Source organism: Marmota marmota, unplaced genomic scaffold, assembly GCF_001458135.2.
Source record: "Marmota marmota marmota unplaced genomic scaffold, marMar, whole genome shotgun sequence".
Classification (NCBI taxonomy): Eukaryota; Metazoa; Chordata; class Mammalia; order Rodentia; family Sciuridae; genus Marmota; species Marmota marmota.
In genome coordinates, this window is record NW_026000026.1 from 87,158,077 (window position 1) to 87,171,379 (window position 13,303).

The following is a 13,303-nucleotide window of genomic DNA, read 5'->3' on the forward strand; positions in this document are numbered from 1 at the left end:
GGTTTTTTTTTTTTTTTTTTTTAGTTCAGGTTTCAAATGTATTTGTGATAATGATAATAACATTTACAATACTGTAGATCCTGTTTATTGAATGCTGCACTGTACCAGGCACTGAGCTAAGGTTATTTGTGGGATCTCACATTGTAGTCACATAGGTAGATGCTCTCTCCATTTTTGTCAATGAAGACAGAGGCTCAGAGAGATCAGATGGCTTGCTGAGGTGACACAGCTAATAGGGTGGGATTTCAACTCAAGACTGATGTCCACTGTCTTTTATCAGTGCCCTGCTTTTTGCACTCAGGCGACCAAGGACAGTCCCATGGATGTGGTTCTACCATACAGCTATAATTTTCATCTGTTTATGTGATGATTTGGTTAATGTGACAGTCTTGCTCACTAAGCAGTTAGTCCATGAAGGCAGGGACCTGGTTGGTTTGCACCAGCTCATTCTAGCAAGTTCTGTGGTGCTTGGCACACAGCACGTGTGCTATAATTGTCTATTGGGTGGATGTGTGATTGAGTTTAGGTAAGCAGGAATAAGGTTCGCAGTGCTTGAAAAGAGGTGCAGTTACAGATTAGTAGAAGAAGATTTTTGTAGTAGTTTAGAACTCTTCGGTACCTCTGTGGCAATCGCATCATTGCTGCAAAACTGTAAAATGGGGGTGGATTAAGCCAGTCAACTGCTGCCAGATGCCAGTGTATGAAAGAAGCAATATTTCCCCAGGCTGAGCTTCTCTGGGTTAAGCCCCTTTTTCTTGTACTTTTTAACACACTTTAACCGCACTTAACCATGCATTTGGAGGGGATTATAGATTTATGTTAAATATAGTAGGATATAAAAAGAGCTTTGTAAGGTTGTGTGCAGGGTTATGGAACTGTAATATCAGACCAGGGACCTTTTTTTTTTTTTTTAAAGCCAGTGTTTACTGAGCTATGCACTGCGCTGAGCATTCACTTTGCATGAATTATCTCATTAAGTCTTTGCTGCAACCCAGTGAGGGTAACTGTTATTATCATTCCCATTTCTTAGATGCAGACACCAAGTCTAGTAACTTACTCAGGGTCCCACACAGCAAGCAGAGATAGGGCCAGGATTTGAATCCCAGGTTCACCATCTACTAGGCTGCCTTCTGTCAGGGTGGTGTCCTGTGGAAATTGTTGCTACCCTCTGCCTTAACGAGCTTCATTGTTTGAAGAGATTGTGGTTCAGTTCATGGTGCAGTCAGGTTGCTCTTTCGTAAAAGGCAAAAATAACTACAGAGCATCCTTTAAAATTCTGCTTTACATATAATACCACATATAGTAGATGCAGGTTGGTGGGTGACACCTTGAGACATACCCGAGAACTGAAACCTTTTTGTGGGGGCATCTTCCACTGGGGGCATTACCTGGAAGAAAGAATTGGCCACATTCTTTGAATTATTTTCCTCTCATGCCTCTTTGTCTCCCAGTGTATACTGAACTGTTATAAATTTTCTGCTCATAGTATGCTACTCTCTGTGCACACTCCAACTGTCACTAGTGGTGGTTTATTGCCCTTACACAATAGGGACTGCAGTTTTCTCGCTGGGTAGATTGGTCTTGGTGACTTTCTTGGTGGAACATTCTATGACTGTCTCAGGGAAAGGCTGGAAGCACAAACTCAAGCTGCCTGTGCTGAGCAAGTCGATGGGAAGGCTGAACTTCAGCCCTGGTGCTGATGCCACGGGGAATGGCCCAGCAAAGCACATTATCCAATTTAATTTTAAGATATAATGAAAATTCAGACCCCTCTCTAATGTTTCAAATACTGGCAAAAAAAATTGGAGCATTTTTAAAAGTAGCAAACCTGGCTAGGCACGATGGAGCATGCCTGTTATTCCAGCGATTTGGAAGACTGAGGCAGAAGGATCACAAGTCTGAGTCCAGCCTCAGCAACCTAAAAAGACCCTGTCTCAAAAAAAAGATAAATAGGCCTGGGGGCTGTAAGGGTTGGGGATTGTAGCTCAATTGATAAAGTGCTCCTGGGTTTGATCCCCAGTACCCAAAACAAACCTCTAAAGCATACTTGCCAAATAAAACACTCCTGTAGTAGCTCTAATTCTCCACCTCCAAACCTCTTTTCCATTGGTGACCTCTAGAGAAGAGGGGCCTGCCATAGACCACATGGGTGGTCTTTGTACTTCACTCCCTCCCTAGGAAGAAGAGAAGGGGCTTGCTGCGGGGAGAAGGTGGGGTTCCATTTCCTCTTCTCAGGAGGTACCAGAGGTGCCCATCCAATGCCTTTGCTCAGTGGTATATTTGAGCTACCATAAGGAAAGCCAGTACAGGAAAGAACTAAGAAAAATTCACTTGGGTAAATAAAATATTTGAATCTGTAAGATTATTACCTATCAGGTTTGAGAGTTTTAGAGTATTATCATGTAGGATATTCATATTTATAGTTCAACATCTCTGAACCTTAGTATTGTCATTTTGAAACATGTTGAATGGGGTTCCCATTTTCCATCTATAATATCACCAACATTTGGATTGCATAGTGATAATAAGCAGTTATTTTATTTGTAGGCGTATAGGATACCATGGCTCTACCCTCAAGCCAACCAGATTCTTCAGAAATCTGATCTTTGGGCTGGGGTAGAGCTTGTTCTTAGCATGCATGAAGTCAAAGAAGAGGAAGAGGAAGAGGAAGAGGAAAAGGGACGAGGAGGAATTAAAGGAGAAAATTAGATCTTTGAAATTATATAAATATCATGAATAGTATGGAGGTGTATTCATATCCAAATAAACAGGGATTTGGTCTAGAAACTGTTGTGATAGGATTTATTATCAACTTCAGAAGGTTGAGGAATACATTTTCTGGTTGAGGAAAATGGGCTTCAGAGGTGTTAAGGGACTCTCCAAGGTCACAAGCTAATTAGTATCAGAGTGGAGGCCAAAATCCTAGAGTCAACGTGTCCTGCCCCCTAACTTCTGTAGCATTCATTGCCCCATTGTGTCTTCATCTCCAAAATCAAGGAGCCGATGCTGTCTTAAGACCTCTTTTTAATTTTATTTCATTTTCTTGCATATTCGTCTCTAGTTCTATTTGTTATCTTGGTATTAATGGAGGCTCCGAATCAGGCCATGTAAAGAACACTTTCAGAATATTGTTCTGTTTTGTCCTTATAGTTTATATGCATAGTGTCGAATTATAGCCAGTTTACAATGAACTGTACAAATTATGAAGTTTTTGGGAGCCAGTAGAACTGATTATAATTTTCTTACTTTTTTTAAATTCTGAAAAATGATTCTAATCCCACACTTTTTTTTAGTTGTAATAAAGACTACAAGGTAACATTGGATGTGTTTTGTTTTTCCCCTTTGCTTATATTTCCTGCCTCAGAACCTCTCTCTTCATTTGTCAGCCCCATTTAAAAATAGGAACTATCAGTGCGAACTTTGATCCACATTAAGCTGCATTTACCCCAAATCATAAATCATCATATCTGGGGTTTGAACTGCAAAATGCTTTTCTCTCTTGGACTCTGTGATCAAGAATATATAACAATAAAATGCATGGAGCAAAAGAAGTTTTATGGCGGCTTTGAGAGCAGGAAATTAAGTTTCTTTAACATGCAGATGGGTGAAGGGCTGTTCTATTTCGGCTTGGATCACTCAGGCAAGTGAACGTCAGTTTATCATTTTAGTGAAATGCAAACTGCAGAAGTAGTTCCTACAGGCATTTGAACAAGGAGCCCACACAGCTGACTGCTTCAGCTGTTTAACTTAGGAGCACACTTCCTTATCTGACTCTCTTGGAATATATTCTTTTTGTTTTGCTTTATTGCTTTTTTTAAGCAACAAAGACTGTGATATTACATCTGTAGCCAAGTTACTACAGAGGGTAACTAGGGATATATCTGAACAACAGATAAGATAGCATTTTTACCAGAACAACCTTCTATGTGTCCTTTTAAACATGCATGATTTGTTAGCCCAACTGATAATGCATGCAAGGTGTCATCCTTTATATGCAGGTCGTATCTATGGGCAACATCAGGACATAGGATTAATCTGGAGTCCTAGTACAGGTGTGTTTCATGTAGCTTTTCCCACAACCAAGAACCTGTCACCAGGGTCAAAGCTATTCTGTAATAGCTCCAAGTTTGTAAATGGGTCAAAAGAAGGAATAGGTTGGTTGGTGATCTGCCTGTTTAGTATAGACATAGGCTTTGATTCATCATGCCAGACTTCTAGACTTACTCCTTTGTTGACCTCCTGGGGATGGGGGTGCAAAAGAGATATCTTTGCACCAGAAGATCTTGTACTTGACTGTCATTTTGATTTCCTGTATCGAGAAAGAGGGCTGCTGGGCTTTGGTTAAATTCATCAGGGATCTTGACAGGTGGAATCACTAAAGGATTTGTGCACTGGAAGAACTAATGTTCTGTTGAAGTTGAGCACACACATTTATTCTCTTTTATGAATTCTGCTCAACTTTGCAATAGAACACTTAATTAGGAGTTGATGTTTAATACATGCTAATAATATCCAGTTTATGTGTTTCAGTGTGTGTAATCAAGTTTATATATTTTATATATTCAGCAGAGTAAGTTAATTTATTTTAGTGGTGATTTAATTCATTATGGTTTATAAAGTACTTTGAAAACAATTTTGGTCCATCTCCTGTACTTAAATGTCCAATAATGTAGGCCTTATTGTTTATTGGTATTTATTGGAGTTTATCATTTGGAAAAGCATATAATTTTGAAAATAAGATTTCAGTACAAGTAGGAAATAGTCTTAATTTTGCAACACATTTTTCATTCACATCTACTGAGACTAAACAGGTTGTTCATTGGTGAATTTAGAACATCAAAGGCCTGGCTGTAATTCAGGAAGCTAGCGCTCTTACGTTTACCTTGTTTGGCATGAAAAAATACAATAATCATTTCTATTCTACTTCATATTTTGGCATCATTAAAACACTCAAAGTAGATTATAATTGCAAATGGAATTTGGAATGATGATGTATTCTAGAAGCGATGTAAACAGATTGCATTGAAAAGAACTCGGGAATGCAGCGCCTCTGCAGTAAGCCTGTCTGTCTTTCAGGTTGACCCCCTGTTCACAGTGCCAGCACCACCGCCACCGATTTCCAGCAGTCTCACGCCTCAGATTCTACCCTCCTACTTTCCCCCATCCTCATCCAATATTGCAGCACCAGTTGAACAGCTTTTGGTTCGGACTCGTTCCGTGGGTGTCAATACGTGTGAAGTTGGAGTAGTGACAGAGCCAGAGTGTCTGGGGCCCTGTGAACCTGGGACCAGTGTGAATTTGGAAGGGATCGTGTGGCATGAAACAGAAGAAGGTAAATACAATTTATTTTTCTTTATTTTCCTATGCCCTATACCCTGTGTTGTTGTGTTTCTGTCCATCTGTGAGGGGAATTTGTTTTGTGATATTCAGAGAGGAGAGAAAAGAGGCTTTTAAGGCTCTCTGAATTTTTGTTGACCTAAGAACTGTGTTCGTCTTCTTGTTCATGGATGCTTTTACCTTCAGGATGAGTTGGTGCCCCTAAAAGTGGTTCTCCACTTGAAGTGCTAATAGGGAAGAAATGTAAGAATCAGGGTCAGGGTAACCCTAAAAGGTATTCCCCTAAAAGGTATTGTGGAAATTAGGAAGGGTGATAGATGTCATGTTCATTTTAGTCTTGGTGTGTCAGACAATCTGTCTGTCTTGATGTGATTGCTTTTGTGATATGGAGGCTTATGTTTACCTTCTGGATGGAGCAAAGGTTCTTGTACCTAGCAAGGACCATTGTCATGACGTGGTTGTGGCTGGTTGGTGCTCAGAGCTAATGGAGCCAAGGTCAAAGGCGTACACCCTAGTTGAGCCAGTCATTTCTTCTGTGGCCAGAGACATGAGACCTTTCCTGCCCCTTAACTCAGTAAGCCATTTGGCAAGTGCAGTCCATTAGTCATGAGGGAAACAAGGTACAAGAGAAATGGATTGATGTGTCATTGCTATTGGAAATATAAATCAGAGCATGTGCCACACTGGTAGTGGATCCACATTAGAGTTGGCCACGTCTCATAGCACATGGTCATCAGGTACAGGGTATTTCAGATGGCTTATGTCATTAACAGGCCAACAAATACTAAAAACCAATTGCCAAGGATTGAGAAGCCACCCTGATTCCTTCAGAATAGGTAGAGGAATATAAGGAAGAAGTACATCACAGAGTACACCAAAGGGAACAAAGGAAAATGAAGAACTGGGGGCACTTTTTTTTTTCCCCATTTAAGATAAACCGGTCAAGTTTAAAGGGGTTGGCAGTTGCGAATCACTGTCATTTGTAAGATTAAAAATCGAGATGAGAGTAACAAGAAGTGTTCGAGACTTCAAAATCATTCATTAGGTTCCCCCGAATCAAGGCAAAAAAATTTGAGGGCCAAAATTCAAAGGGAGAAGATAGAATATATGTGAAAGAGACTGAGTGGGTGGGAGTGGGGAGTAGGTGGGGGAAGTAATTGCTGGGCGAGAAGTAGCTCAAGCTGTTTCAAGATAGAAAAAACAAAAATTTTTCGATAAGGCTTTGAATTCTACTTATTACATTACTCTTGTATGATATGTTTCATAATTAGATAAAAAAAAATTGTTGTGGACAGTGCCAGAAAGAGAGAAAAAGACTTAATTACACAAGAAAAGGAAATGAAAATAGTAGCTATGGTGTGCTTTCTTGTTTGCTTACATGGAAGTGATGGTTAAAATTTACTTTTGGCTTTAGAAATTTTGGGGTTTTTCATCTTCTCCCTCATTATATTTTTAATTGGGGTTTTTTAGACATTCTGGGAACCAATTTAAAACAATACTGTGAAACCACATTGGGAGGAATTGATGGTAAGAGGAGCCAGAATTAAATTGTTCTTAGCTTGCTTGTCTATTTAGGCACCCCTCCCCCAAGCGCCAGGGCAAGCTTCTGTCTGGTCACCTTTCCCTGAGTTGTGCACAGTTTTGCCTTCTCTTGGATTTTTCCCTGGAGCAGAAGTGATGGGAAAGGGTTTCAGAAGGATTCTTCAGTGTGAAAAGTATAGAAAAGGAGTTGGGACATTAGTAAGATCATAGTTAATTAGGTGCAGCTTTTTCAGGGACACAAAACAGATTTGGAAGGAGCCAGGAATTAACTTCCATACACTTGAAGTCAGCTTTTCTTGTACCTGGATAATTGCTCACTGGAGTGAAGTGCTGTCTCCCCATTTCTTAGCTGTGACTTAGGCTCATCAGTTCAGTGCTTTTCATGATTTTATTTATTTAACTGTGGGCTAGGACTGAGTTCCTGCAGTGTGACCTCACTGGATGATGTTGTAAAATTAGCCACAAACCTTCTGGGACAGCTTGGGTTGTTTTTTAGTTTGCTTAGAAGTCTGTTTAGTTTCAACTTTTAACCTTAACCTCTAATAAAAGATAGGATTATTTAGAAAAATACAGTCTATCTTTAAAACTGTAGCAGTGCGTGAGTTGAAGCCGAATTCTGATACTCTAGTCACATGTTTGAAGAGCCAATAGTAATATGATTACTATTATTTGATAATGATATATATAAAGCCTCACCATTCCATACTGTCCTCTGAAAAGTCAGTCTCCTGATTCTGATGTACCTACTTTTATATGCTGTCTTCAGTCTGTCTCTGTGGATGTCTTTTGTTCATTCATATGGTGGACCCAGCCTCGGAGGGCTTTCAGGTACCGTACGTAGCAGAACCTTGGGCAGCTCTCAATTTCTCTTTACTGACCCACATTTTCCAGGATTTGGGGATGTATGGATGTTTTCCATGATGATAATAAGGAGCTAGAGATGTTAACAGAGAAATTTTTGCTGAATAAAACTAAACATGACTCCATAGAATTTAAGAGCTCATCTTGGTGACTGCCTGGGATATAAGATGTGTGTTTAATGTGCAACCATTTTCTAGAGCATTCCATTTGCATTCTTTTCTCAGTACAGTGTATTTAAAGCCTTGTACCAACTTAAAAATGAAGCCCACTTGACCATTAAATTTTCCCTTTTGGGAAAAACAGACATAGAACAAATACATTTGGAGCCAGTTATTTGGCAGAGCTTAAAGATGTCGTTTTTGGGGAAAAGAGAGTGAAAAGTAAGAAACAATAGTTTGGTAGTATGAAGTTTCACTAAACAAAGAGCTTCGAGTGGAGCTCTTATAAAACTGTCAGGTGCTTTGACTAATGTTCTGTAGATTGAGCTGGGTAAAATCCCTTCCCTGGTGTTTTTACATTGAGGGCATTGTATAACTGGTAGTGTTTTTTGCACAAACCTAATTTGTTATGTGCATTCATGTGTGTGAAAGTTGTATATGTGTGTGTATTTTAAGGTCCTAGAATCTTAAGAGTTCATATTGAAAGTCTTTGGGGAATGTTGAATATTCTCATGGTTTTCTTGGCTGTGGTGGGGAATAGTGAGACTGGAATGTGAAATCCCTATTTAACACTTAATTGTTCCTTGTGCTTGGAATTCCTCACTAGAGGATGGTTCTTTTACTCACAATCTTTGAACACCCCCACCCCTTGTTATTGCCAGTACATGAAGTCCTGCTTGTCTGTAAGAACTAAATTGTGTTCTGAAATAAAGAATTACTAGTGAAGTTCCCTCTGGAAAAAATTAGTGAGTTTCAGACCATGCTTAATAGGAGAGCAAAACTATTACTACATTTAGATGTTTGGTTTTTCTACTCTGATCTTTCTTTAAGGTGAATGCATAGGAGCAATGATGTATTGTACAAAATTACTCACAGATGTTGGAAAGAATTTCCTCAGCATTTCATTCCTGACATTTGGGACACACATGACTATGTATAATTATTTGTTTGATTTTCTTTCTTTCTTTTTTTTTTTTTTTGAGAAAGAAAAAAGCATGGTATATAGTGCAGTGTGTATAAATGCATATGTGTTGAACTTGGCTTTTTAGCTCTTGTGAATGTGTTGTCTTTTTGTATTTTATTGACTCATATTTCTTGGGGGGACATAACCAAGAATATTTTTGGTTCAACTAAGTCCATAGTCCATTGTTAATGATGGTCTTTTACCCCTGCTCTGACAGTATCATTCCCATCCCCTCTAATCTCTTAATGATTAGGCAAAGCTACTGAAGAAAAAGAAGTGAGGGAAAGAAACCTGGCATTTGCCAATGATGGCCCTTCAGACATCTATAGGTTATGGGACAGTGGTTCTCACTACTGTGCCTTTGAATTACCTGGGGAGCTTTAAAAACATGCAGACGTCCAGGTGCCACCACAGCATTTCACTAGTGGGTTTGGTGACCTGGCAATGGTGTTTTATCCGAACCGTCCCAGGTCACTCTAATGTTGAAACACAGTTGAGAACTACAGTCTCAGGTCAAGGTGGAAAGCTGAGCCGTCTGCAAGTTCCTTGACCATCTGTTTCTTTCCCTTTAAGGAAATCACATGTATTATTGCTTCATGTTCCAAAGTATAAAATGGTCAGGTCACCTGCTTATTTACCACAGAGTAGGTAATGCCAGTCAAGATGCTAAAGTGTGGCAGATGAGCCTGGTTGTCTAATGACCATTGAGAAAGAGGGTCCAGCCTTAAACCTCAAGGTGAATGCCACAGAAGATTTGAGGGGCATCTTGAGTCACTAATTGATACCAATCTATCTAATTTATTAATGTGGTGGGGATGGTCCTTACTGTTGATTTCTCCAATGAGCCAGACACGATAGTTTCATTTCAGTGTGGTCTCTGCTGCATGATTTTTGAAGTAGTTTAGAAACCCATACTAGTAAGGGAAGTGGTTAAGATAGCAAAAAAGAATTGAACTCTGAGAATCAGGGGGAGTTTTCAGAGGGGATGATGGAAATTCAAATGGCAACTTAGGGTAGGGAATGTGATTTTAATGGGAAGACTTGGCACCAGGTGTGAGAGGAGGGAGGTTTGCCACCTCATAGGACGTTCCTCACGTGGTGTTCTATGTGTTCAGCTTCCAAGAAAAGAAAAGTGATTTGGGGAATTAATGTTTTAAAGGTAATTAACTGGAGAAATAAATGGTTCTTTTTTGAACCACTAGAGATGTCCTTAAAAGTCTTCTGTTTCTTTTCTATCTCCAAAGTTATAACTGTGTAGTATAAGGGAGTTTTAAACTAATTTATTAAAAGGCAAATGATCCTATGTAATTGAGGATGGATTTAACATATGGTATTGTCATTCCTGTTCTGCAGTATTTACTTACAATCTTATTACTTCAAATAAAACATTTCTTTTTAAAATTTTGATTACCTTGAGTAGAGATTAAACATTAATCCAGGCTGAGTTTGTGTTTTCAGCAACTAAGCATGGAGTTTGTGCAATAATTGTTCAGAGCGAGGTATTATTTATATCTCTGGGATTTTATAAATTCAACTTTGACTCACAAAGGGAGTAAGTTGAACAGTGTTAACTTGTGTATTTCATTACACCTCACATTAGGGATTATCATAACCACACGCTATGGGGAGCTTTGAGATGGCCAATGGTTGGTGCTCTCTGTAAGTGCTAACTGGGGGTAAATCAGCCCCCATTCAACAGGTGACTTTGTTTAAGATGAGCATAGTTTTATCACTGTGATAACAGGAAAAGGGGTCCAGTCTGGATTCTTACCAGAATGCCACAGAGGTTTTGAGGGACTGAAAAAAACTACTAGTTAGTCCTACCCAGTATATGGGCCATCAACTTCTCTCTTACCTTCCCCGGGCCACCTTGCAGTGGGGTTTGCCCATAAGAGAGTGGATTGATATATCACTGGTGGCAGCGCAGCCCAAAGGTGGCCATGTCCTTCCAAACAGCACATTTACTGCCCACTTTGCCAATGGAAAAGGCACACCAAGTTGAAAAATCAGATCTGCGTGTTTGCTGGACCACAGTGGTGGATTTCTTTCCTTCCTTCCTTGCTTCTTTTTCCTTAAGACAGGGTTTCTGCCATGCTGGCCAGGCTGACCTCAAACTCCTGGGCTCAAGTGTTCCTCTTGCCTCAGCCACCCGAGTAGCTGAGACTATAGGCGCACACCAGTGCCAGCAAACACTTTTTAAATAAAAATACAACCTTTAAGGATACATAATACACAACAACAAAATGCACTGAAGTATTTTCTTTTTTAAGATTAATGAAAATGTTTTCAGCTTTTGACAGTATAAATGGAGAGTGGGTCTTCACGTGGGCATACAGTAGACCATAAAGACCTATTGAATGAAGGAGAGGAAAAGGATGGTAGAGGTTTCGTGGGCTTTGGGCCATTTTCCTGGTTTGTTCTGCTTTACTCCTGACACTACTTGTTTTGTGCTTTCCCAATGAGGTGATGTGGCCAAAGTTTGGGTAGCATGAGTGAATGTGTTTCGCTGCACAGCAACAACACACATGGTCACTTTACCTCTTGCCAGTGTGAAAAATGTGCTGCTCTAAAGTAGGATTCAGCTTACTGACTTTAGGCCAAACATTTAGTTTCTGGTTCATTTGGGGTGTGTATGTTGGTAAGGTGACATTGGGTGTTAAGAGATGCAGCAAGAACTTTCAAACTCTCCATATAAAGGCATGTCATTAGCCCTTTCTGTTGGTTGATATTATAGCTAACTTTTTCCCCCCTGTGGTACTGGGGATTGAACCCAGAGCTTCATGCATACTAGGCAGGTGCTGCACCACTGAACTATGTGCCCAGCCCTTTTTAAAAATATTTATTTTGAGACAGTGTCTCACCACATTGAACTTGTGATCTTCCTGACTCAGTCTCTCAAATAGCTGGCATGTACCACAGCGCCCAACATGAAACTTATTACTATGTGTGAACACAGAATGTAAAACATTAAAAAGTAAGCTTTTCTTAGGACATGGGTGTAGAAGAAGATTAAGGTTGTCTTGTAGGGTGTGTGTGTGTGTGTGTGTGTGTGTGTGTGTGTGTGTGTGTGATATTGTCCTATCTGCTTTTTAATTTTTTCCCTGTAAAGAAGGAATGGTACAGAAATCTTGAAAGAATCTTGACATTACAGGGACTTTGAACTGAAGATATATTTCTGATTGCAAAATGGAAATGGTCTCATTAGTTGCAAAGATTAGCTGTTGGCCCATCTAAGCATATTGATCTGAGTATTTCATTGATTTTTTTACACAATGTTTATAGCAGCTTTATTGAGATATAATTTACATAACATATAATCTACCCATTTAAAGTGTACAATTCATTGGTTTTTAGTATATTCAGAGTTAAACAACCATCATTTACAATTAATTTCAAAACGTTTTCATCACCTGCAAAGAAACCCTGTACCCTGCCAGTTACTGCATTCCTCCCATTCATTGAATTTTACATCTTTGTCCTTGATTCCTTGCTTTTATGCTTAAACAGTAATATTTTACAGATAAGACAAAGGATTGTTCTGTTTGAACACTAAATCTGTGCCAGGCATTGTGCTGGGCACACTTACCAGATGGTTTCCTTTATGCCTCAGAATAAAATCCGAAGTAAGCTCACCCTCTTTATCCATATTTTAATAAAGAAGTCATAGAAGGAGATTCACCTGTGCCAGGCAGCATGCCGAAATCTGTATTTGAACTCATTGCAGCTGGACTTTCGAAGCCCTTGCTTTCTTCATACTATTCCTGGGTTCTGAATTTCTCTCTACTACCACTCAGAAGTACCTGTGTATTTCTCAAAGTGCTGTATGGAAAGAAGAAGTAAAATGTGATGTAATAGCTAGATTTTTTTTTTTTATTGTAAGCATGGAATGATAAAAATTTCTTTATAGTTTTAGCATCTGATTTTGGCAGTTGTTCTAGAATGAGCTTCAGCTGGGTTGGTGTGTACAAACCATCCCTTTCAGCCCCACTTTGCTGCAAGCTGCTTAAGTGCACAAATCCCATCTGTCTTGCTCACTGTTGGATCCCTGGTGCCTGGCACAGAGTCAGTGCATGGTACTTATTTGTTGACTGTTGAATAAATTCATGGAATAAAGTGGTATGCTCTTGATACCTGTTTAAATTTGAGTAATGTAACTTTCTAGTCAGGAGTATATTTCTTTTAAATTAAGTTTGGTCTAGACAGTCAAAAACAGTTCCAGAAACCTAGTTTGTCACTGATGTTTTTTTTTTTTTTTTTTTAAATCCATTATAAAATTGGATTACATTTTATTATATTTCAGCTCCCAACCTTGTTGCTATTAGGCTAATCAGAACAAAAGGAGAGAAACAAAATATTTGGCATGCCTTTTCTGTTAAGTCATGCATATACTCAATATGGTTTCTATTTTCTGATTATAAAAGGAATATATGACCATTTTAGG

At 39.2% G+C, this 13,303-nt stretch overlaps 1 protein-coding gene across 6 annotated transcripts in view; it reads left to right on the forward strand.

The window, feature by feature from the left end:
* Znf608 (zinc finger protein 608) overlaps positions 1-13,303 on the forward strand; it is a 107,099-nt gene that overhangs the window by 38,132 nt on the left and 55,664 nt on the right. For all 6 annotated transcript variants that reach the window (XM_048811825.1, XM_048811831.1, XM_048811827.1 and 3 more), the window contains one exon: positions 5,077-5,332. In XM_048811825.1, coding sequence (XP_048667782.1) covers positions 5,077-5,332 — 256 coding nt within the window. The remainder of the gene's footprint in view (positions 1-5,076; positions 5,333-13,303) is intronic.